The sequence below is a fragment of the Arctopsyche grandis genome, chromosome 5 (genome assembly GCF_051622035.1).
Source record: "Arctopsyche grandis isolate Sample6627 chromosome 5, ASM5162203v2, whole genome shotgun sequence".
Lineage (NCBI taxonomy): Eukaryota > Metazoa > Arthropoda > Insecta > Trichoptera > Hydropsychidae > Arctopsyche > Arctopsyche grandis.
Genome location: NC_135359.1, coordinates 13,976,260 through 13,998,063, shown reverse-complemented (window position 1 = coordinate 13,998,063; position 21,804 = coordinate 13,976,260). Strand labels below are relative to the sequence as shown.

Below are 21,804 nucleotides of genomic sequence, written 5' to 3'. Positions count from 1 at the left end.
TCAGAATTGACGTTGTAAGAAAATTCAAAACATAATAATTTAATTCAAGCATATTTCAAATGCACTTTATTAAACTCATACAATGAAGGTCTATTTATACATTGAGCAAAACGTGTCTGTGCTGTCACCTATAACAAAAAACCACAAACTCCCATAAAAATACACGTTCCAGTGGATATATGAATAAACCTCAATACATTCTGCATTACATTTCAAGCATTTACAAACAACTCAGAAATCTTGTAAGATAAGCACAGAGCAATACTGATCAATTCTTATGACATACATACATATATTATTATAATAATAATTAAGTTAAACTTTGTCACTTAAGAGTGTAGTATAAGAAATTTACAAAACCCTAATAAAAAAAGCTGATGTTATTTTTTACTGCTATGTTACAGCATAATTTTCATACATCACACAAAAAATCAATGACTAGTGGCATATTTTAAATATTTATTATGAATATATAAATAAAATGATAACAGGCTTAATTTCAGAAAAACGTATATAGGCCTTGTACAGCAAATTTATAATAATTAGAGATTTAAAATATTTCGTCCAGAAAATATAATAAAATACGTATAGTTTGATCAGAAGTATCAACTTAACATTACATTAAATATCAACAAAATAAATACATACATAATTTAGAATTTCATGAACATAGTCAAGTATATTAATCTTTAAAAAAGTGAGTTAATTAACCTCAATGGAATTATATTTGCATTTCGGTAGGCGAGATATCAACACTGCTGTTCAGGTTTGAAGTTTCGAGTTCAGCTCTATTCTCGCTGCCATGATCAGTTCTATTGTCATTATCCATAAAGTAGAGCAGTGATCAGTGGATTATTGAACAATGCACTTTTGTAAACTAAAAGTGCTGAAATTTATCGAAGATTTTCAGCATACTCTTGATCTCACATTTAAAATAACTGAAAATGTTCCTTTTTATTGGGCAACACTAAAATAAGTACATATGTTTGTATATTAAAATGCAAGGATGTTGTATCGAAAAATGATATCACAAATTTAAATTAAGTTTATAGCTCTATTCATTGTGGATAATGATTAACTCTCATATATTCATAAATGATCAATGAAATACGTGTGCAGTTTTATTCAATTACTTTAATCAAAGATTAAATTAATTATTCGTATAAAATTCTATTATTAAAAAAATAAATCACATTTCTTACACAAAGATAAGCAGCAACGCTGATATGCAAAGTTTGTTCAAAAATTAAAGAAATTTACACATATAAAACTAGTTTTATTTTCCTATGTGAAAATATATCAATTTTTAATTTCGGCTTGATTAAAAAAATACAACAACGAGGCAACAAGATTTCTCATGTGAAGATAAAAAATATGCAGTGTCGGATATCTGACGATCACTACAAGACGTGACAGTTCCAATTATCCTTCAAAGAAAAGACATCGATCAAATATTGGAGCTTTTGTCACTAGTTATTTCATATAACAATGCACAGTTTAATGTATCTATGATATAATGAAGCAAAGTACATATTGTGCAATTGGGTGGATTGAGAAAAATATACATGCATATGTATGTATATTGACTGATATAAATCAAATTAATTGGTGATGTGTTAAAAATTAATCAAAATGCTCATTTTTTAATTTTGCAGCTGATGGCTTCTTGAAACTCTTCGGTTAAATGTTTCTCTTGACTGCTTAATGTCCAAGCTTCATAGTCGCTGCTTTGACGAAGACGATCGACAAAGTACGCAACACCTCTTTTAAAAGGAGACAACATTTCCTCTTGGAGCACTTCTGAAAGTCGGTGTAGATATACAATGTTTGTGGAGGCTGTTTCCTTGATTTCAATTTTTAACGGGCGCTGAGACCATTCTGTAATATGGACCTGAAAAAATATTCACAAAAAATATGTAAAATATCAAAAAAATATACTTATGTACATACACAAAAATCAATTAAATCAATACCTTTTCAGTAATATTTTCCTTGAGGCCCAGATAAAAGGTCATACATTCTTGCAATGTTCTTAATTTTTCAGGTAAACAATCAAATTTGTTTTTATGCACAATAACGTCAGCAACCTGAAAATATAAAAAAAAAAAAAATTATTTAATATATATAATTCGATTGGCCATCCCTTAAATTAAAATTCAGTCTAAGAAATTTATATATAATTATTTTTACAGAAAAATTATAAATTATATATACCTAGAAAGAATCAAACATGTCAGTTTTGATTAAGTTACATTAATTTTGAAATAAAATTGAGGTAAAAATCAATTTTTCATAGATTCAACAACGAGATACAGAACAAAATGAGATAAGATAATTCAAAACTTACTTGAGTGTCAAAGACATTTGTCAATTTAACTTGATGTTTATGATACAAGCAATCTGACAATTTCCTAGAGTTGTGAATAATCTTCTTAATTTCATTGCTTTCCAATATTTTCTCAAGACCAGCATCGAAACAGCTGCGGTGTAAAACTTTAACGTCGAATATGTATATCTGGGTAGGGGTAGATAGAGTCAAAAGAGGCAACGTACATTTCCTGCCCATTTCAGAACCCTCAGTTCCCACTGCCACATAGGCACAATGATTGAGATCATCTATTGCTCTGTGATAAATTTCGTCAATTTTGTTTATAAAAATGAACTTTTTAGATATCAATTCAAGATTTTCAATATCAACATTGGTGAGTATAGAAACGTGTGACTGAATTTTGGCTGCTGCATTATTTTCTTCGGGTTCTTTTATTCTTTGAACACTCTTCACTTCGGATGAGTAGAAAGTCACACGACCTTCAACATCTATACCTTTGGGCATTTCCTTGACGTTCAGAAGGCAGATTGAACTCTTATCTTTCTTTTGACTATCTAGCCAACCAGTGAATATTGCTCCATCGACGATTTCGATTTCAAGAAAATCACCATTGAGAAAGGTATTCTCCATTTTTATTTAACTTTATGTGTATTTAGATCTACTTATAAATATTATATAACAAAAGAAATTATTATTTTAATCTCGTTTGCTTGGTTTTTCTTTGTCAGTTTCGGAATATGCCCTTATAATGAACATCGCAAGAGCTATGTGAAGCGCTACAATGGCTGAAATTGCAGAGTACACATTGCTTGATATCATATCCAACTTAAGAATGCCATCGAATAATATTGCTTTACTTCCAAAGAATGTTAAAACTGGAAGTGCGATGATCGTTACACAGTAGAAAAATACTGTGCTGAATACTTTGAAATCAGGAAGTTCCTAAAAAAAAAAACAAATATATTGATAACCTTTTTTAATTCAAATAAAATACAATTTTTTCAAGTCTTCTTGTGCACAACTACAACAGTGCATCAATATGTTAGCGACAATGTTAAAGATTTTGCCAATTCATGATATCGATTTCGTTTGTTCTATTCGTTCTAGAATTGGCACAATACAATTTCTTCGAATACACATGCATATACTTATATAATATTATATTGACACCATGGTTGCACTTTAATATGATAATTTTTTAAAAGCTAGTATTTCATATAAATTTGATAAAAAAATTTTTTTTAAATCTAGATGTCTCACTCGTATCAAAGTTCAATACTCAAAGAAAAAAGTGAATATATTATATAATACTAACAACTCCAAAGATAATATGATATTAGGGTATAAAATAATTAAAAAAAGATTAAAATTACAGCATTGATATTGCGTTTTTCAAGATTAGAATTAGATATTTGAAATATGATACATTACAAGGCAAAATTTTAGACCTGTTTTAATAAGTTTAAAAAGGTATACAAAAGTGTACTAATCAACTGATCGCAATTTGTAAAGATGCAAGAATCTACAGCATGATTTTTTGGTATACATGTACGATATATACAAGATTACGGGCCCACTTTAGATACACCCTGCACCGGCTGAATACATCTGATGTTCATTACGTTCTCAACTTTAAGAATGTTAGATAATCGCGAAGAAATGATACCGTGGCTGATTAGTCAAAACGGATTAGTCGATGATATTCCAACTTGTCCAGCATGCAACGAAGAAATGCGACTTCGCATACGAATTCCGAAGCGATCGGCAATATTTGGAGTATCAGTGTGTAAAAAGAGGATCAAATCCACATGACAGAACGAAACCGACTTTTTTATTTTATTTTATTTATTGAAAAATCAACAGACAAGATGTAGACGTGCATAAAAACAAAGAGTAAATATATAATATATATAACATCCGAGTCCAATTAAAGATTTTTACAAAGATAAACAAATGAAAAACAAAAGAATAAAAGCTATAACATGACAAAATAGCACATTGCATAATTAAGCTATAGTATTAAAATATTGGAAAAAGGTTATAAAATAGAATATAATATAAACAAATGAAAAAGGTACTTTAAAAAATTCGTGATTCCACAACGCCAAGATGAATTTTCTATAGATGCTTTAGTGCAGGGTGATTCTAAAGTTTAGCCACGATTACTTATACATATGAACGGATCAAGATTTCATGATGGAGAATGAATTGAAATTAAATTCAGCTTCCGGTGTTCGAAAGTCAACTCAGGTTTAAATGTAATTAACACTATTCATGTGCTGAATACTAAGTGACACAAGGTTTGGTGAAAGCGACAGTGTTAAGACGGTGTGTAGAACAGCAATGCATTGGCTTACTTTTGTGATTGCCGACAGAAGTAACGAAAAGTACAATGAATCATCGGCAGAATATAACTAAGCGGGGGTGGAGAATGAATGAATGTGTTTGGTTATTACGTTGGCTCGCCCTTGCAGCATATTGTGGCGGATGGTCGATCAATACAAAACGAGTACACAACGACAGTCGGATAGACTTAACACTTGACAGCCGGAACTGCACGTGACGATAGAACACTCGGCCAACTGCCGCTCACGCCTTGTCGACTTGGCTACTCCCTCTATCTTATCTCCCTCTTCAATTATTATACGATCCTATCGATGCTTTTTGTACAATTTAACCTCGATCATATACTTCCGTTCCGTCGCTTAAAATAAACGCTAAAATATCATTAAATGGGTAAACGGATTATTGCGCAAATTACGATCGTGCGCACGTAAAATCGTTGCCACAAAAATAGCGAATACGGAATATCTGGCACTCAAGTTCTCGTTAGTACATATTTCGCGTGGTTACCTTTCGATTGATGGAGCTTTTGGGGGCCAGATGGTCCGTTATTGAGATTTTAGTGACGTGTGCTAAATCGCTTTTTGCGGAATAATCATCGAACCCTTTGGCTACGTCTACACTACCGATATCTACACCCGATATTTTCGAATTTTCCGTATCCAGTTCCCATATTGCAACCTGTGGTTGCTATTTAGGAACTGGTTATGGAAAAATTCGTAAATATCGAGTGTAGATATCGGTAGTGTGGCATAGCCTTTAAATGAAACGTAGATAAATAAGAATTTAGAAGTATGTAAATTACGGTAATTGGATTATTACGCAAATTGCGATCGCCCAAAAAACAATTTTTGCCATGAAAATCGCGAATACGGAATATTTGGCACTTGAGTTATCGTTAAATTACTACAAATAATAAAGAAAAGGACACTATGTACAATAGTTGCTTTTTTATCATTATTTTAAGAAACAACATTGTTTATTAAAATGAGTATTTTTTCAAATTAAAAAACCAAGACATTTCAAATAGCTCACTAAGTACTAGTTGTAAAATATAATTAGAAAAAATATTGCAAAAGATGCTTATCTTTTTTTTTTCTTTACACAGAATTAAATGTATTATATTATTTTATTTGTATTATAAATAAAACTAAAACTTGGATATATCAAATTGATTTAAGGCTGGTTTATCGAGAATTTATATACTTTATATTTTGATAAATTAATAATTTTTGTCTAAACTAACCAATGTCTAACAAAAAATTTTATATTAGTAAAATAAAATCAGTACGTTAACAGAAGTTTAGCAAAGAGGGGGGGATTTTTCAGACAAACAGGCCGTTCAAATATTTTTTGCTAGAAATCCAAGAAAGTTACAGAGCTTCTGTTTTTTAACAACTTAATATCATTGGCTACGTCCACACTACCGATATCTACACCCGATATTTTCCATATCCAGTTCCCATATTGCAATCTGTGGTTGCTATTTAGGAACTGGTTATGGAAAAATTCGCATTAAAATTTATAGTATCATTTGATATATGTATTTGAAAATTGTGAAATATATATGTAGAATATGGAGGGGAGAGGCGCCAGTTGAATAGTTCATTCCTGGACGCAAATATCTTAGCTGCGCCTCTGGTAGTTAATAGGTTAACAATTATTTCACTATCTTAGTTAGCCTATAACTTTTCAGAAATACTACAATGATTCAAAAAGCTTTATGATATTACTGGGAGTTTTTTATGTCTTGATAATGCTTTGCTCACGATATATTTGATTGGCGTTGAAGTATGGCATGGCCAATGTTTTCTCAGACAACGCATAAAACTTGTTGTAGATTTTTAGGAAACTTATCTATACGTTGTGCATGGTCATCAATTACCGCAGAAATTACAGTGTCGGTTATTCATCGTACTAGGGCCAAAAACTTAACCACCTACTGTCAAATTATCAGTCGACGATACTGTGGCCATCTTCAAATATTCACTAACCGTATGCAATCAATTTTCTTTACTTTGATTCTTGGTTTATTTCTCGGACTATCTTTAACAAATAATAATAATAAATAATATTTTCAGGTAATCCAATAACATAAGTACAATGGTCAGTGGTGTGGTAATTCTATGCCTTACCCTCGTGAGCTTTTCAACGGCTGTAAGTACATACCATATAATCTATGTAATATAATTCAGGTACCAAAAGTGGTCTATTTTACCGCTCTTATTCTATCGGTCTATTTTATCGAGATTATCCGAGTATATATACATAAATTATTTTAATTATAATGGTAAATCTTTTCAGAACAATGTCGAATATGATGGTTGGTTGAACATTAAGTTACAGCACTCGTGTGGATTGAATAATCAATTTAGCGATAGGGGAAATATTACTATTCAAAGCGTTCGATCTGGAGGATTCGTCCTAGAACAGAATGCTGTAACTCCGAGCGAACTCAATGCCCTCAAGGTACGAAATAGATGTTTTTCTTACCATATGCCAGATCATATAGCTATTTCTTTTTTTAGGAAACGGCAAAGGTGGATGGTTTTTACAAGTTAAAATCTATAGTTCAAACTTCGGATGGATCTATAAGCACGTTTTTATCCTCCATGAAAGCTGAAACATTGCTCTCGATGAACTTCCACGATGTCATCGTTGTTTGGATTCTTCACAGCGGTGCAGTTTCTGCTGTCGGCATTTCACCATCTATTTTTGAGCCTTCAGCTCAACAAAAGTTACCTATAGAATTTTCATCAGAAGTGTATGTACGCCACATCGAACAAGCACCAGTGTGAGTTTAATTAAAATAATTTGTATGCGAGTTTGAGTTATTTTACTAAAAAATGATACTTCATTTGTAGACCTGATACAGCGAGCTACATTCAAAAGGTGGAAAAAGAGCGAGAAGCCAGAGAAAAGGGAGAATTTAAAGATAACCGTTCATTTTTGGCAAAATACGTAAGAATATTTCCGTTAAAATAAATAATGTATACTCTTCGATAAGAAAAATAATCTTGTATATCAATTTTTTTTCAGTGGATGTACATTGTGCCTGTTGTGATATTTGTTTTATTATCTGGCGCGGCCAATCCCGAACAAGCATCTGCTCGTTAGAGCTTTACAAAAAATAGTTACCTTATTAAATTCTAATTTATTTAAATTTTTTGTACATTATACAATAGAAAAGTTTGTCTAGAAATATTAAACTTAACTATATAATTAATGTGTTTTTATGAATCTTAGATTCAAGTCTAAATACAATTGGTGTGTAGCAAATGTCATATTTATATAATACATACATGTCGTACAAAAAAAAAAAAAATATATATATATATATTATACATATGTATGTATAAAACAGTGGTGTAGCTACCTCATAGCAGTCATGCAAAGACTGAGGGCCCAGCTTGATAGAAGATCAAAAGTTATATAGATAAATTCAATATAATTGACATTGTCCAACTTAAAAATATCGAAAGTAGTAAAAACGATTCGAGTTATACACTTGTACATATAAAATATTATTTTTCGAAGCATAAATGTGAATAGGTCACAAGAAACTAGCTACATATTTGGGCTTATATCATTGCAAACCATAAAAAGCCATCTGGGTTAAAGTGGGATAATTTATCACTTGACGCCATTATTAAAAAATAATTTAGTGGAAATATGTATATTCATAACTTATTACAAAACTTTGAATCGAGGAGGAAGGGGGTAAGGGAGGCTTTGGATAAATTTTGCATGATGGCCCAAAATTCCTAGCTACGCCACTGATAAGATGGTGTATTGAATATTGGTATAAAATAAAATTTCGAATAAGACACGTAAATTATGCTTAAGTTTTAAAATTTATAAAATATATTTTCATTGAATTACAAATTTGAAAAACAACAACGATAGAAAAGCAATCGCCAGAGTTAAGCTCCGATTTTTTCAATCTCTTCAGCATCTTCTGTATCCAAGATGACTATTTTTTTACCAAAATGTTGTTCAATTGCTTGACATATATTCATGGCTTGAGGTGAATCCACAAGATTGATAGCAATTCCAGATTTACCGAATCTTCCAGTTCTTCCAATTCTATGTAGATACGTTTCACAGTCTGCCTGTTTTTCTGTGTCCATAGGCATGTCAAAGTTGACTACTAATGTAACTTGCTCAACGTCAATTCCTCTTGCAAGTACGTTTGTGGTGATGAGCACCTTTTCTTGTCCAGCTCTAAACCTGTCTAAAACCGCTATTCTTTGTTCAACATCCAAATCTCCTGACAAAACGGCTACCGAATGGCCATCTTTTGACATTTTTTCTGACAACCAACTAGCTGTTTTTCTAGTGTGGCAAAATATTATTGCTTGACCTATGGTAATGACACCGTAGATGTTACAAATAGCGTGATACTTTTCTTCTTGTCCCCTGCATTTCACATAGAATTGTTTTATATTGTCTAAAGATTCTTCTTCTCTGAGCAATCGAATGATTATTGGATTGGGAACGATGATTTCTGCAAACTCCATGACTTTAGCATCGTAAGTGGCAGAGAAAAACATCATTTGACAAGTTTTAGGTAGTGTTTTATGTATACGAATGCATTGATCTTGATGACCTTGTCGAGCAATCATGACATCGGCTTCATCCAAAACGAATACACATATTTTAGTCATATCGAACATGCGGTATTTCATACCCCAGTCTAACATTTTCCCAGGTGTACCAATTATAATATGGTCAGTAATTTTTGTATTTTTAGGTAAATCTTCCCCTCGAACGGCAAATTTCATCTTAATTTCAGGACAAAATTTGGCCATCTTTGCCGCTACTTCTCCAGTCTGGATTGCTAGTTCATAAGTTGGACTCATACATAGCACTTGTGGATACGGTTTGGCCGTGTCGATTCGGCTGAGCATCGCCAAGACGAAAGCGGCAGTTTTTCCAGTCCCGGATTGAGACTGAGCGATCATATTTTGCGGTGGATCGGCCAGTAATGTGGGAAGTGCCGTTTCTTGAATTTTAGAAGGTGCATTGAAACCCATAGCGTAAACGCCTTTGAGTAAATTAGGTTTTAAATGCAACGCTTCAAAGGTTTTGACCGAATACAACGGTGAATTAGGATCTCTACGTTGCACTTCTATGTCTCGTTTTGAGTCTACTAAGCCATTGCGAATTATTTTTTGTAAAAGTGAAGTATCAGCTAAATTAGGCACATCTTCCGTGTCTTCCTCTGCGGGTTCTGACTTAATATTCAGACCGATTACTTTTTTAGCAATCACCTGCTCATCAGAAGGTTTTTCCCATTTTAATTTTGTGCTTTCCATTATCTGAAAAGGAAAAATACATGAAATTGAAAAATAGCCGAGATTATTAAAAACTTTGTCAGAGCCAAGGGAAGACTCGTCGAGATCTATTACTATTAAAGGTATATTTACTTAGTTGTGCTCAGGGCCTACGAGTAGGGGGGGGAAGCTGGGGTAAAGTGCCAGGGCACGAACTGTTCCAAGGAGCAAAATCGTACCTGTTATATCATACTTTCTTATTCAATTATTTTAAAAAATAACAACCAATATGTAAGTATTTTTCTAATAGTCCCAATAGATTTTTCACATATTAAAAATATATCTAGAAGATTATTTTTATAGTTTGTCATAGGGCCTGGAACTATTTTTCCAGGTCCTGGGATTCTTCTCGGCAGCCTTGGTTGTGGAAAATGGTAATTTGAAAATGCACAATAGGGATTTATTAAAAGAATAAACAGCAAATAAATAATTGCAATGCTGACGATTTACACAGTAGCCTTCGGTTCCCGGAAAGATGCACTAAATTGCACTGAATAGTAGCGTAGTTTCGAAGTCATAATTTTCAAGGGCGCTCGAAAAGAACTTACGCCATATAATTCCACAAAAAAAGGTTAGCACCCTTGGATAACATACAAATACCCCTTGACGCTTTTTTGTGGAATTATATTGCGTTAGTTCTCTGTGAGTATCTTTGAAAGTTCGGATGTCTCAAGAGTGCAACTACCTCGAGTGCATTTTTCCGGTCACCGTAGCCTTCAATGGTAAATTTGAAATCCAGCATCTAAAGGATAAGCGCGTATCTGATGCATTCCATTTTTACTAACCTCTTCTTACTTTTTAAAAAGATTATATATAAAGTACTATTTCGGGTATTATTTTGTATCTGGGTTTTGAGTTGATTCTAGATAGCTTTAATAATAATTTTCGTAAGGAGTCGCCAGAAGCCGGGTGTATTAGTATGACAGTACTCGAAGTTATACATGTCTATTTTACGATGATAAGATTAACCGTCGAAAGAAAAAATAAACAAAACGATGAACAATGAAAGCGAAACCTCAAAGCACAGTTGACGTCACTCGAGTTAGATTGACAGTTGAATAGACTTCTCGGCGAACGAGAAGCGACATGCGGATTACGGATTGCGACTGCGTCTGCGTCCGTTCGCCGTACCACTGCTGCCAAAGCAATATTCAAAAACTGTAGACTAGTTGTCACTCGGATTAAAAGGTTGTTTTTTCTCGCTATCGTGAGACATTAAGATCCAGGACTATAAATGAATAGTGAATGTCTATATACGAATATGTATATATACGGTTTTAGAAATATTTGAGCCGCATGCAAATTTTACCAAAAAGCCCCCCCCCCCATTTTTTTTAATGAAATAAATTAACTTACAAATTTCAAATGTCCTTCTTAGCTTATATATAAATTTGAAAATTCTGCAATCACACCTTTTAAAGACATTTTATGAACTTCTTCCGGCTAATATTGCAAGTTCGTAGAGCAAGTGGAATTTTTTTTATACATACAAATGTGTTTTTATCTGTTTTCAATTAGGAATTAATTTTCCTATATTTTTTTATTTATTTCTAATCTATATTAATATTTGAAGATCCTCCCGATTCTACGGGCTCGCATGTACTGCATGCCCCCGCGACATAATAGTTACGCCACTGTTTTAAGTCTATGTCGATCCATCGGCGTTAGCGACGGTAGAGAGATCGTTTTTATTAATCGACAACCCTCATTCTCTCGCAAATTCAAGCTACGGATTTCGATATAGTGAAAGTTAAAAAATTCAGAAATTAATCTAACAAATAATATGATTTTTATAAAAATTTGATTGTAATATTTTTTTTTAAATTTACATGTTTTACGCTTAATATATTTTATTCTGATTATTTGGTCGCGCTTTTTTGTGGCGTAACGAAGTAAAACGCCATCCTAGTACCTTTTTTAAATGAAGATAAATATTTTGTTTGATTATTTATGCACTGTGTTGCATCGGAAAAAGTGTTTCAAATTTCATTTAAATGAAATGATATTTGGATATAATTTTTTTTAAATAAAAAGCTCAACAATATGAATGTTCCGGCAACTTTAAATAAAAAAATACCGATTATATTTGATTGTCGTTATTCATAGTCTTATATTACAGCCATCGACCCTTTCAATGTCTTCAAATTTCAAAAACATTGACTTCATAAAATGCTGATTTTTATAAAAATTTAGAAACTTATAACGGCCTACGGGCGTCGCATTCTCTGCTATGAAAAAAATATCAAATACATTTTTACGTCTCGGTGGAATTAAATCTTGAATTCGAGAAATTTTAGGAGTTGGTAGCCCTCCCGTCGATTGGTACGTAAACCCGACATGATATTATGTTTTCGATCGTTTCAAATCCCATATAGTCGACGAAGCGCGGACATAACGAAGAAATAGGAAAAATGTCAAAATTGACGCAACGCTTATAGATAGAAACGCACAAGTTCGAATTTGGAATACTTCCAACGAAGATCGGAGAAAACGTGCGCGTCGCGTGTGCGCGTTTCTGGCCGCGAACTCTGTCGCTTAGGCCACGGCGGCCTGACGTGCCTCGCGGCGGGAGGCGCCGCCAGCCGCCGTTTCCACGCTTCGTCTCCGTCTCGTCGATCTCGTCGGCCTCCGCGGCTCTCGCTCGGAGTCTCGCGCGCGCCACCGCCCCGCCCGCACGCCCGCCCGCCCGCCCGCTCGCCCCCCCACTCGGCGGCCGCAGTTCGCGCCGCGGAGATGGCGGATCCGGGCCGAGGCCGCGCGCCCACCAAGCGACCCGCCTTCAACCCGGGCCTCCTCGCCTCGCCCTTCTACGGCGGCGCCACGGCTTACGGGGGCGCCGGCGCCAGCGCCAGCGCCAGCGCCAGTTCTAGCGCCAGCGGCGTGCCCTCGCCCTCCACCTCGCATCCCCCCTCGCACTCCCCCTCCCCCTCCCCCTCCGGCTCCGGCTCCGGCTCGTCGCACTTCTACGAGCAGAGACGTTCGCGCGTCCTGCCTCCGCCCAGCGGCAGCGACGCCTCCGCCCCCTCCAGCCGCACCGCCAGACGCATCTGGGAGCTGCTCGCCAACTACTCGTCGCCCATCTCCGACGCCAGGAGGGCCGGAGCCTCGTCTCACCATCCCCCCACCCCCGCCCCCTCCCGCTCCCATGCCCTCTCCCTCTCCCTCTCCCCCGCGCCCCGCTCCAAGCTGCAGCCGTTGCGCGCGCCCGCCATGGCCGCGCTCGTCTCTCTGAAGCGCAACAATCGTCGCGTAGAGAGTGCGCAGGCCGCCATCGCAGCCTCTCTCAGCAGCTCGGCGCCCTACCACTCCAACCACTCCAACCACTCCAACCACTCCAACACCAACTCTAACCCCACTAATCCCGTCAGCCCGCAGACGCAGACACCGACGCCACACTCCAACAAGATCCGCCACCGGCTGACGGGCCGCAACCGGGACCGCGAGCTGCAGCGCGAGTGGGACATGCCGAGCCCCGTCCACCTGCCCGACATCACGCTGGACATGAGCAGCGCCGGTCTGCCCAACTTCACCTCGCAGCCGCAGCCCAGCCTGAAGCGAGCTCGAGCTCCGCACGCCAACGGCCCCGTCGCCCCGTTCAAGTTCGCCACACCGATCGCTGCCGACGTCGACGAGGTGCCCACCAAACGGTTCCACTTCAGCGACCCACTCGACGGCACCGACCCCAAAGTGAACGCTTACAAATTGAGCAAATACTCTCTGCACGAGAACGAGGTCACCGAGGCCGCCGACAACGCTAAAAGAAAAATTTCCGACAGCGTCGACGTCGTGCCGGCCAAAAAAGTCAACGGCGGTAAGAACGAGTACAAGATCCCGACGTTCTCGTGGAACGGCGTCGCCGAAAACAAATCTAAAAAATCGGAAGAGACCGATCTTCCCGATAAGAGCGTCGCCAACACTGTGTCGACTTCGACCACCGCCTTGCCGAGTTTGGCCAGTTTCGTCAAAAAGCAACAGAGTCAATGGGAGTGCGACTCTTGTTTGGCACGCAACGACAACGATAAGGATAAATGTGTTTGTTGCGAAGCCGCCAAACCGGGCGCCGCTAAGAAGACCCCGGCCGCAGTCGTCCCTCCGCCGCCTGCAAAATTGGAGTCGAAGACGACGGCACCGTCTGGATTTTCTAATTTCCTACAAAAGCAACAAAGTCAATGGGAATGCTCTTGCTGCTTGACGAGAAACGATCCCAGTAAGATGAAATGTGTTTGCTGTGAAGCGGCAAAACCGGGAAGCGAAAACGAGGCCGCAAAATCGACCACGTTCAATTTCGGTTCCCCTCAGGCTTCTACGTTTAAATTTGGAATCGACAAAGCGGATATTCCCGCGAGCTCTACGACTACTCCCTCGTCTGCTAAAAATCTCAACGAGAGTAAAACGTCGTCCATTCCGAGCACCGGTTTTGTCTTCGGAATACCTACACCCGCCGCGACGACGGCTAATGCGGAAACTACAAAAACTACCGAAATCAAGTTCGGATTACCCAACGGTAACGTTCCGTCGGATTCCGACAAAAAGAAGTCGGAACCGTCGATCGTTTCGAATATTGCATTCGGTGTTAAAAAGAACGAGTCTTCCGGATCGACGCCTCCTGTATTTTCGTTTGGATTCAAACCCACAGAAAAAGAGTCTCCGAAGGTCGCCGACGCGTCAATCACGCCCACGTTCGGTTTCAGCTCACCCGAGTCGAAGCCCGCTTTAGAAGTTCAAAGTGCCACCCCTAAAGAAAAGACCGATTCCGTCGTACCTATCGTCGACGTCGAGAAAGTCCTACCGGATGAACCTAAAAACGTACGATCGCCGGTAGCGGTCGGCTCTTCCGTCGGTAAAGATCCACAATCGCTCTTCTCGTTCGGTGGAAATCCGGCGAAACCTCCGTCGGTATTCGGAACTTCACCCAAATTCAACTTTGGATCTCCAGCCTCGTCTGCGCTGCCAAAATTGGAAACCGATTCACCTTTCAAACCTACGGGAATATTTTCATTCGGAAGTAAAACGACTACGCCTAGTATTCCGACGACGGATCCGTTGAAATCTACACCGTCTACTATTCCAAAATCTTTGTTTTCCATGCCCACTAACAGTCCGGCGACTTTGTTTTCAAATACTACCACGTCGATACAACAACCGTCGCCGAAAATCACACCCTCGGAAGTGACGCCAGTGAAAGACACGAAGAAAATTATTAATTCTCCATTCTCTAATCCGATTTCGTCCCTCGGCGATAAACCGAAAGATCAACCCGGAGCTGCCCCAGTTTTTAACTTCACTGGAGCGCCTTCGACACCGAATGCGGTACCCAATTTATTCAAAACTACCGCTTCACCGGCTCCACCCGTCTTCTCGTTCGGCGCTTCCGTCGCAAAATCAGATCAACCCGCTCCCGCTTTATTTGGATCACCGCAGACCAACTCGAGTAGTAACATCTTCGGAAGCCAAATAGGCACCGGGGACGTTAACAAAACTACGAGTAACCCTTCATTTAAGGCGACCACCACTCCTATATCTACATTCGCACCCATCACGGGAAATATATTCGGTTCTTCGGTGTCGAATACCGGACCTCAAATTCCTTCCACAAATTTATTCGCCAACACGCAGTCGGCGGAGAGCAAACCTCCACCTATATTCGGCTCGCAGTTGAATTCTACAAATTTGCCTCAACCGCTACCGACCGGTTCGATATTTAATCAACCGAGCACTTTCAATTCGACATTTAACGCGGGCAGTATCTTCGGAAACCCTCCGACAAACAATGGAAATTCTCAACAAGCGTCTAGCGTGTTCGGGAATCAACAGCCGATCAACAAACCGGCGACGGCCTCCGAGCCTCCCGTCAACGCGTTCATGAGTAAACCTCAATCTCCGGCGACGAACATATTCGGTTCGTCGTTGCCCACCGGTGCACCGTCTATATCTACCGGTGGAATATTCGGCTCCCATCCTGCAGTTCCGACGCCCGCTCTCGGCGCGTCTATCCCGTTCGGGGAAGCTGCACAAGTATCTCAACCGGCGCAAAACGTACCGTTCAAGTTTGGAGAGAGTAATCCAAACCAACCCCCGATCGGTGGGTTCGGTCAAGTACAACCTGCCGTCGGCTCAGCGCCTTTGTTCTCTTTCGGTTCGCCTTCCCCTCAAGCCCCCGTAAATTCACAATTCAATTTCAGCATGGGTGCTCCTACGCCCCAGTTCCCCCCCGCGCCCGGAGCGAACCCGACCATGGGTGCGCGGCGGTATAAGATAGCAGTACGACGGAATGTGCCACGATGAAATCAACATATTACATAATTTTGTTACTATAATTGTATCGGTTGACATGTACCATGCTTAACCCTCACACGGCTAGTATTAGTATACTGACGATGATGCTGACTGTGAGTTGGGTACTAATCTTTGACGAAATACTGTACGTGTGGGGGGTCATTCTAGGCTTAAATTCTTGTTAGTGTAAAGTAAAAGGGAATTTGTGATAAAAAAAATATGCACTGCAGTGAACGAAAAATAACTAATTGTATAAAATTGTATAGAATAAGCAAAGCTGGGCCTTGTATCTTTATATTTCATTTCTTCGGGAAAATGTATCATAAACAATATCAACATTTGTAATATTTATATTGTAGTATTTTCCTTTAGTTTATATCATTCAGATTTTATATGCAAACTGTTTTTGTGCACTTCTACTATGAATTTAGCTAAAAGACTAAACTATACGAACCGACGATGCGATGAAAAATAAGTATCCAGAATTGCTTATTCTAAGAGTGGAGCCCAGACTAAAAGATTTGCTTAGGATTTATCGCCAACGACTACTCATTTGAAAATTAGATTTTTATTTGAGTCATTGATTTTGAAAGTGGTGTGATATATTTTAATTTTCTATTAGAAATGTGCGCTCTCAAAAACAATCCAATTAAAACTTTTGATATACTTGCAAAATGTTTAAAATCAAAAAGATATTTTACGGGTGTTTTAGAAAGTGCAGCGTTCATATATAACTTGATAAGTAACATGCCGCTTTAATGAATTACAACTGATTAATATCATCTGAATTGTTTATTTATCATTAAATGACAAATTTTTCATTGTATGTACAGTTATTAGTATTTAAAAGTAAATTTGGTAATATTAATTGACCAATTTCTTGAAGGTATCATGCTTGAGCATGCATGCGAAAATATGAATAAAAATGAGAATATCTGTTTGTTTTCTTTTTCTAAGATTATAGAAGCCATGCTTCGAGTTGTTTAAATTAATTGTGAATATGAAATGTTTTTATGCACTTCGGTCAAATGTATGTATATACTCCTTTTTATTCATATTGATTATAAATTTGTATGTTATGTTTGGAGATCGTTGACGGTCACCCCCTTCTGCAAAATAGGAATTTTCAATATTTCTAGTCTCGTTCAGTAAGATCACGACGCGTAACCGTTAATTATTCTTGACATGGTTTAATATTTATAATCCTTCAGTGTATTTCTATTTATTGTGATATCAGTGACAAATATATTTTTTTAAATAAATTACAACTAGATTTGTTTATAGATGAAACTCTGATTTAATTTGTATATTTGAATTCCGAAATTTACATTAAATCCAATACTCCAATCGCTGTGGCCTTTTACAGATTTAAACTCGTTTTTTAAATGAAATCAATTAGAACATTGGTGCTGTAACTGCACCGAATATTCTGTTCCGATATTCTGATATAGCTGGTTTCCCCCCTTACATTCCGTTTAGTACACTGGTTGGTCCTAGTTTTCATTGGCTCTAGTTTTTAATTACCATTTTATTATATGCTTAAATCATAATTCATCGCTTCTACTGAAAATAAATACATAATTGTTTTTCGATATTAACATAATAGCTTTGGATACTTATTGTAAATTATAAATATGATAATTATATAACAAAGTTACATCAAAAAAAAAATGAAACTTATTGATGCTAGTATTATATTCTTTTTGAGTAATTTTTGTTTTAATAAACATGTTAATTAGAATTCTTGAAAATGTTACTGTTTGATATGATTGTTTTATTATGTCTAAAAATTATTGGATTTATTGTATTTTTTTTTTGTTTTGCCATTTATCATTTATAACGACTTAAATTTATATTTGGGGAAATGACAAAACGCATTTTTGTTTTCAATAAACGTTTCCAAACATGGAAAACTTCTTTATTTTTCTGACATATGTACATCCAAAATCCTCTTATCATCATTCTTTTGTTTCATTATAGATATGTATAATAAAACAAAAGAAAATATTCAAATTTATTGATTGGTGTTCATACAACTTTTATAATTTCAATGGCTTCCTGTATTATATTACATTATATTAATAATACAAATTGAAAAAGACAGTTGAAATGAGTTTTTAAGAATGGTTTGCTTTTGTATACATTTTAGATGGAAAGTCTATTGAATATTACATATATGTAAGTATGCATATGTATATTAGCTCGTAGTCAAACGAAAATAATACATTAATAGAAAACCTGGAGATTCAATTTAAAAGAATAACATTTTGAATAATTGGCTTCTACTAGAATGAATAAGATTAAGTTCATCCGAGTATTAGTTGACTTCGGCTGCAGTGGATGCTTAATAAAAATTAAAGTAAGAATTTAACTTAACATGAGCTTAAAAGTAGTGGATTTTTTGGTCATTAATTATATATTACCGATTTGTCGGTGAACAATTGGTCTGCTACATGTTAAATTTGAATTATTGAACAGTAAGAAGTTAGTTATAGATACTTAAAAAAATAATTCTAGGAAAATTGTGCTTGTCACTTAAATATAACATCTTATAATTATATATACAAAAAATGAGAAGAAAAGAACAGTTACATATATTATATGAGTATCTATTATACTAATGTAGATATTTATATATTATAGGTTTTTAAATTTTAATACATGTATGAAAGAGATGTAACAAAATCGACTCTTTAATTTATTCAACAGTTTTGTTGCCAAGATAACCCTTTTTCAGAAACGGCAACTCTCTTTTTTTGGCATTTCTAGGAAGAACACATTTGAATACTTAAAGCTATACAACAGGTTTTTTTTAAGGAAAATTTTTGAGAAAATCAATTAGCATAGCATAGTTAGATATGATATATTCCTTTAAAAGTACAATAATTTTAGAACACCCGGAAGACTCGGTGAGAGATTTTCAAAGCAGCTTTTATTACATACATACATTTATGCCAGGAATTAAATGATACATAGCATAATGAAATCAATTAGATTTTAATTCAAAATATGAAATTTTATCTGTCAATTACAGAACCACTCAAACAATATATGTATATACATATATATATATATATATATATATATATATATATATATATATATATATATATATATATATATATATATATATAACTATTCAAAAATCGTAAACATATCCTTTTAAAGACTAAAGTGTTATGTATTAATCTCCTCAATATCTATAATAATAAATTCCCACTTCTGTGTGGGGTGGATCTACTGTGAACACCTTTTCACCATCTACTTTGTAGTCTTCATATTTTAATGTGTAAATTTTTGTCGAATCCAACTTTTGCATCACTTTCGCCGAGAATGCACTGCTGCATTCGCATCTTATTACTCTTATATTGGCCGCCCTTGCAATTTCACTGGAAATATTAAAATTTATTTATATATTTTATTGACTACAACTACTTCGTTATATATTCACAGATAGTATAATAAACTTACTTTGTTTTGTAGAGTAAATAGTGTGCTAGGCCTTTCCCCCTATAGGCTTCGTCTACAGATATTATTTTCATGTCCATTACCACATCAATGTCGGGGCAGTATCCAAAGATATCAGACTCGTTATTGACTTTGTATAGAAGTTTTAGAATCTTTTTAAATTTAGGATTTTCGCATGATTCACTGCAATCTTCTACCTGATCCTGAAACGAGAAATATAAATGTTTAACATCGGAATTCGCATTCTATAGACGTGCAACCTCTTAGGACTCTGGGTTGATTAACCTTGACTCGCGTTTCCATAGCAACTACATACATCTTACGCGATTCGATTCGATAAAGTTTTTCATCCTTCCAAAAATGGAGGATGGAAGAGTTTTCATTATACATACATATAATCAATTTTCAATACTTACATAGTACATACATAGCTCAATCAGTACGTACATTCAGTACAGTATTGATCGAGAGGCTTAAGACCATTGGAATTCATTTTACAACTCTTATACTACACGTATCTAATATATAATTTCGAAAGACACTTTGTAACTACATATGTAAGGTTTGGGTGGGAGCATCGAAAATAAATCAAAGTTTCTATGACGACGGTATCGATATCGTTGAATATTTTTTTTTTATTCAAATATATTTAATAGGAAAACAAATTAATTTTTACTATTACATTAGCCATGTTTACGCGGTTTATATTATAAATATCGGGCGAAGCCCCGTAGAACCACTAGTATAATATAAAAAATCATTAACAGTTAGTAACTTTACCTACAAACTTTCAAACAACTCTTATATTTTTCCTCAATATATACATGTATTAAAATTATTTTCAAGGTTTTCCTGTGCTTCTTAAGTAAGGTGACCATTCGCACTGTTTTTACCAGTACAGTACAGTTTTTTGAATATCTGTCCTGGTAAGTCTTGAGACAAAACCAGTACGCTTTTTTACGCAAAGCCTTCAGCGAAAATAATGTCTCCTATAAAAATATTGGCAAATTAGTCAAATGTTGTCTTTGTTTACCAGGAATATATGCATCTGCCAAAGGACTTTTTTCTTCGATGAACAATATGTGGTCCAGTGTTAAAACGCAATATTGAATGTAAAAACTTTAAAATGTTTGCTAATCGATAAGAATAATTTTAACCAGTTCTGTGAAGAATTTTATGAGAACATTAAAGAAAATTAATTATTTATGTTAGTTTTTAATAATGGAAGTATTTAGAAAAAAAATGGTCACCTTATTCTTAAGCTTCAGATAACCGCAGCCCATTGATCAAATGTAAGTTTCTTTAAGGTCTGTGGAGTCGGAATCGGAGCATTTCAAGTGGAGTCGTAAAAAATGGCAATGTATCAAAACGATCGGAAGACTAGGAAAATATACTGAATCGATTGCGAAGTGAATTATAGAAGAGGCTAGTAATAAATAAGAGATATAAAAATACGTCTTAATGTGAAACGTAAAGGAGGTTTTTAAAAATCAACCGACTCGGACTCTTTTCATTTTATTATTTTGACTAATATAATTCTATCTAACTAGTTGACACACATCGACATACATACGTTAATAATGATAACATATTACGATGTGTGTCAAGTAGTTACTAGTCTCCAATTTTATTGAAGTAAATCCAAAAATAAATCTAAATGTAATCATTCTTTTATAAAAGTCATGAATTTAAATAACATTATAAATAAAATCGTTGAACTGCACGTATTTTGATGTGTTGTGACCAAAACCGATTGTATCTTTAGTCTTATATTTTTTTTTATTTACATTTTTAACATTGATTCATTTGATTATGACGTTCATATACATATGTACATACATATACTATTAATGTACTTAATTTTTATTTATTGCTATTTAATTACCAATAATTCAATAAATTGGGTTACATGTACATTTTTGGCGATTTTTTTTAATTCCTTGAATTTTTTACATTTTGATAATCGCTATTATTTTCTTTACTAATAGCTTTATTGCCCGGCTTCACTCGGTATTTGTAATGTAAACCGCTTAAACATGACTAATCTAATAG

At 35.7% G+C, this 21,804-nt stretch overlaps 6 protein-coding genes across 9 annotated transcripts in view; 2 read left to right on the top strand and 4 right to left on the bottom strand.

Moving 5' to 3' along the window:
- Window positions 1-41: 41 nt before the first annotated feature.
- LOC143912107 (piRNA biogenesis protein EXD1) lies at window positions 42-3,173 on the bottom strand. Its single transcript, XM_077431292.1, has 3 exons — window positions 2,348-3,173; window positions 1,974-2,087; window positions 42-1,891 (listed from the first exon to the last, which is right to left on the bottom strand). The coding sequence occupies exons 1-3, from the start codon at window positions 2,957-2,959 to the stop codon at window positions 1,637-1,639; spliced, it is 981 nt and encodes a 326-aa protein (XP_077287418.1). The 5' UTR covers window positions 2,960-3,173; the 3' UTR covers window positions 42-1,636.
- On the bottom strand, window positions 3,026-4,920 carry LOC143912111 (vacuolar ATPase assembly integral membrane protein VMA21 homolog). The gene is made up of 2 exons (XM_077431299.1): window positions 4,786-4,920; window positions 3,026-3,271 (listed from the first exon to the last, which is right to left on the bottom strand). Exons 1-2 carry the CDS (start codon window positions 4,804-4,806, stop codon window positions 3,026-3,028), a joined length of 267 nt encoding a protein of 88 aa, XP_077287425.1. The 5' UTR covers window positions 4,807-4,920.
- Window positions 4,921-6,494: 1,574 nt separating this feature from the next.
- EMC10 (ER membrane protein complex subunit 10) lies at window positions 6,495-7,983 on the top strand. 2 transcript variants are annotated; one of them, XM_077430400.1, is made up of 6 exons: window positions 6,495-6,667; window positions 6,754-6,829; window positions 6,977-7,141; window positions 7,201-7,466; window positions 7,537-7,633; window positions 7,712-7,983. In XM_077430400.1, the coding sequence occupies exons 2-6, from the start codon at window positions 6,776-6,778 to the stop codon at window positions 7,787-7,789; spliced, it is 660 nt and encodes a 219-aa protein (XP_077286526.1). In that variant the 5' UTR covers window positions 6,495-6,667; window positions 6,754-6,775; the 3' UTR covers window positions 7,790-7,983. The 2 variants fall into 2 exon arrangements, with proteins under 2 accessions (XP_077286526.1, XP_077286527.1); XM_077430401.1 differs by lacking the exon at window positions 6,495-6,667 and having other exon boundaries at window positions 6,739-6,829.
- On the bottom strand, window positions 7,809-11,175 carry Dbp80 (putative ATP-dependent RNA helicase Dbp80). Of its 2 annotated transcripts, XM_077430399.1 has the most exons (3): window positions 11,024-11,146; window positions 10,102-10,187; window positions 8,465-9,993 (listed from the first exon to the last, which is right to left on the bottom strand). In XM_077430399.1, exon 3 carries the CDS (start codon window positions 9,988-9,990, stop codon window positions 8,596-8,598), a length of 1,395 nt encoding a protein of 464 aa, XP_077286525.1. In that variant the 5' UTR covers window positions 9,991-9,993; window positions 10,102-10,187; window positions 11,024-11,146; the 3' UTR covers window positions 8,465-8,595. The 2 variants fall into 2 exon arrangements, with proteins under 2 accessions (XP_077286524.1, XP_077286525.1); XM_077430398.1 differs by lacking the exon at window positions 10,102-10,187 and having other exon boundaries at window positions 7,809-9,993; window positions 11,024-11,175.
- Window positions 11,176-12,551: 1,376 nt separating this feature from the next.
- Nup153 (nucleoporin 153) lies at window positions 12,552-18,843 on the top strand. The gene has a single exon (XM_077431276.1). The coding sequence runs from the start codon at window positions 12,742-12,744 to the stop codon at window positions 16,291-16,293; it is 3,552 nt and encodes a 1,183-aa protein (XP_077287402.1). The 5' UTR covers window positions 12,552-12,741; the 3' UTR covers window positions 16,294-18,843.
- LOC143912109 (arylalkylamine N-acetyltransferase 1-like) overlaps window positions 18,172-21,804 on the bottom strand; it is a 27,868-nt gene continuing 24,235 nt past the window's right edge. For both annotated transcript variants that reach the window (XM_077431297.1, XM_077431296.1), the window contains exons 3-4: window positions 19,756-19,955; window positions 18,172-19,673 (exon numbers count right to left, since the gene is read on the bottom strand). In XM_077431297.1, coding sequence (XP_077287423.1) covers window positions 19,478-19,673; window positions 19,756-19,955 — 396 coding nt within the window. In that variant the 3' untranslated portion in view covers window positions 18,172-19,477. The remainder of the gene's footprint in view (window positions 19,674-19,755; window positions 19,956-21,804) is intronic.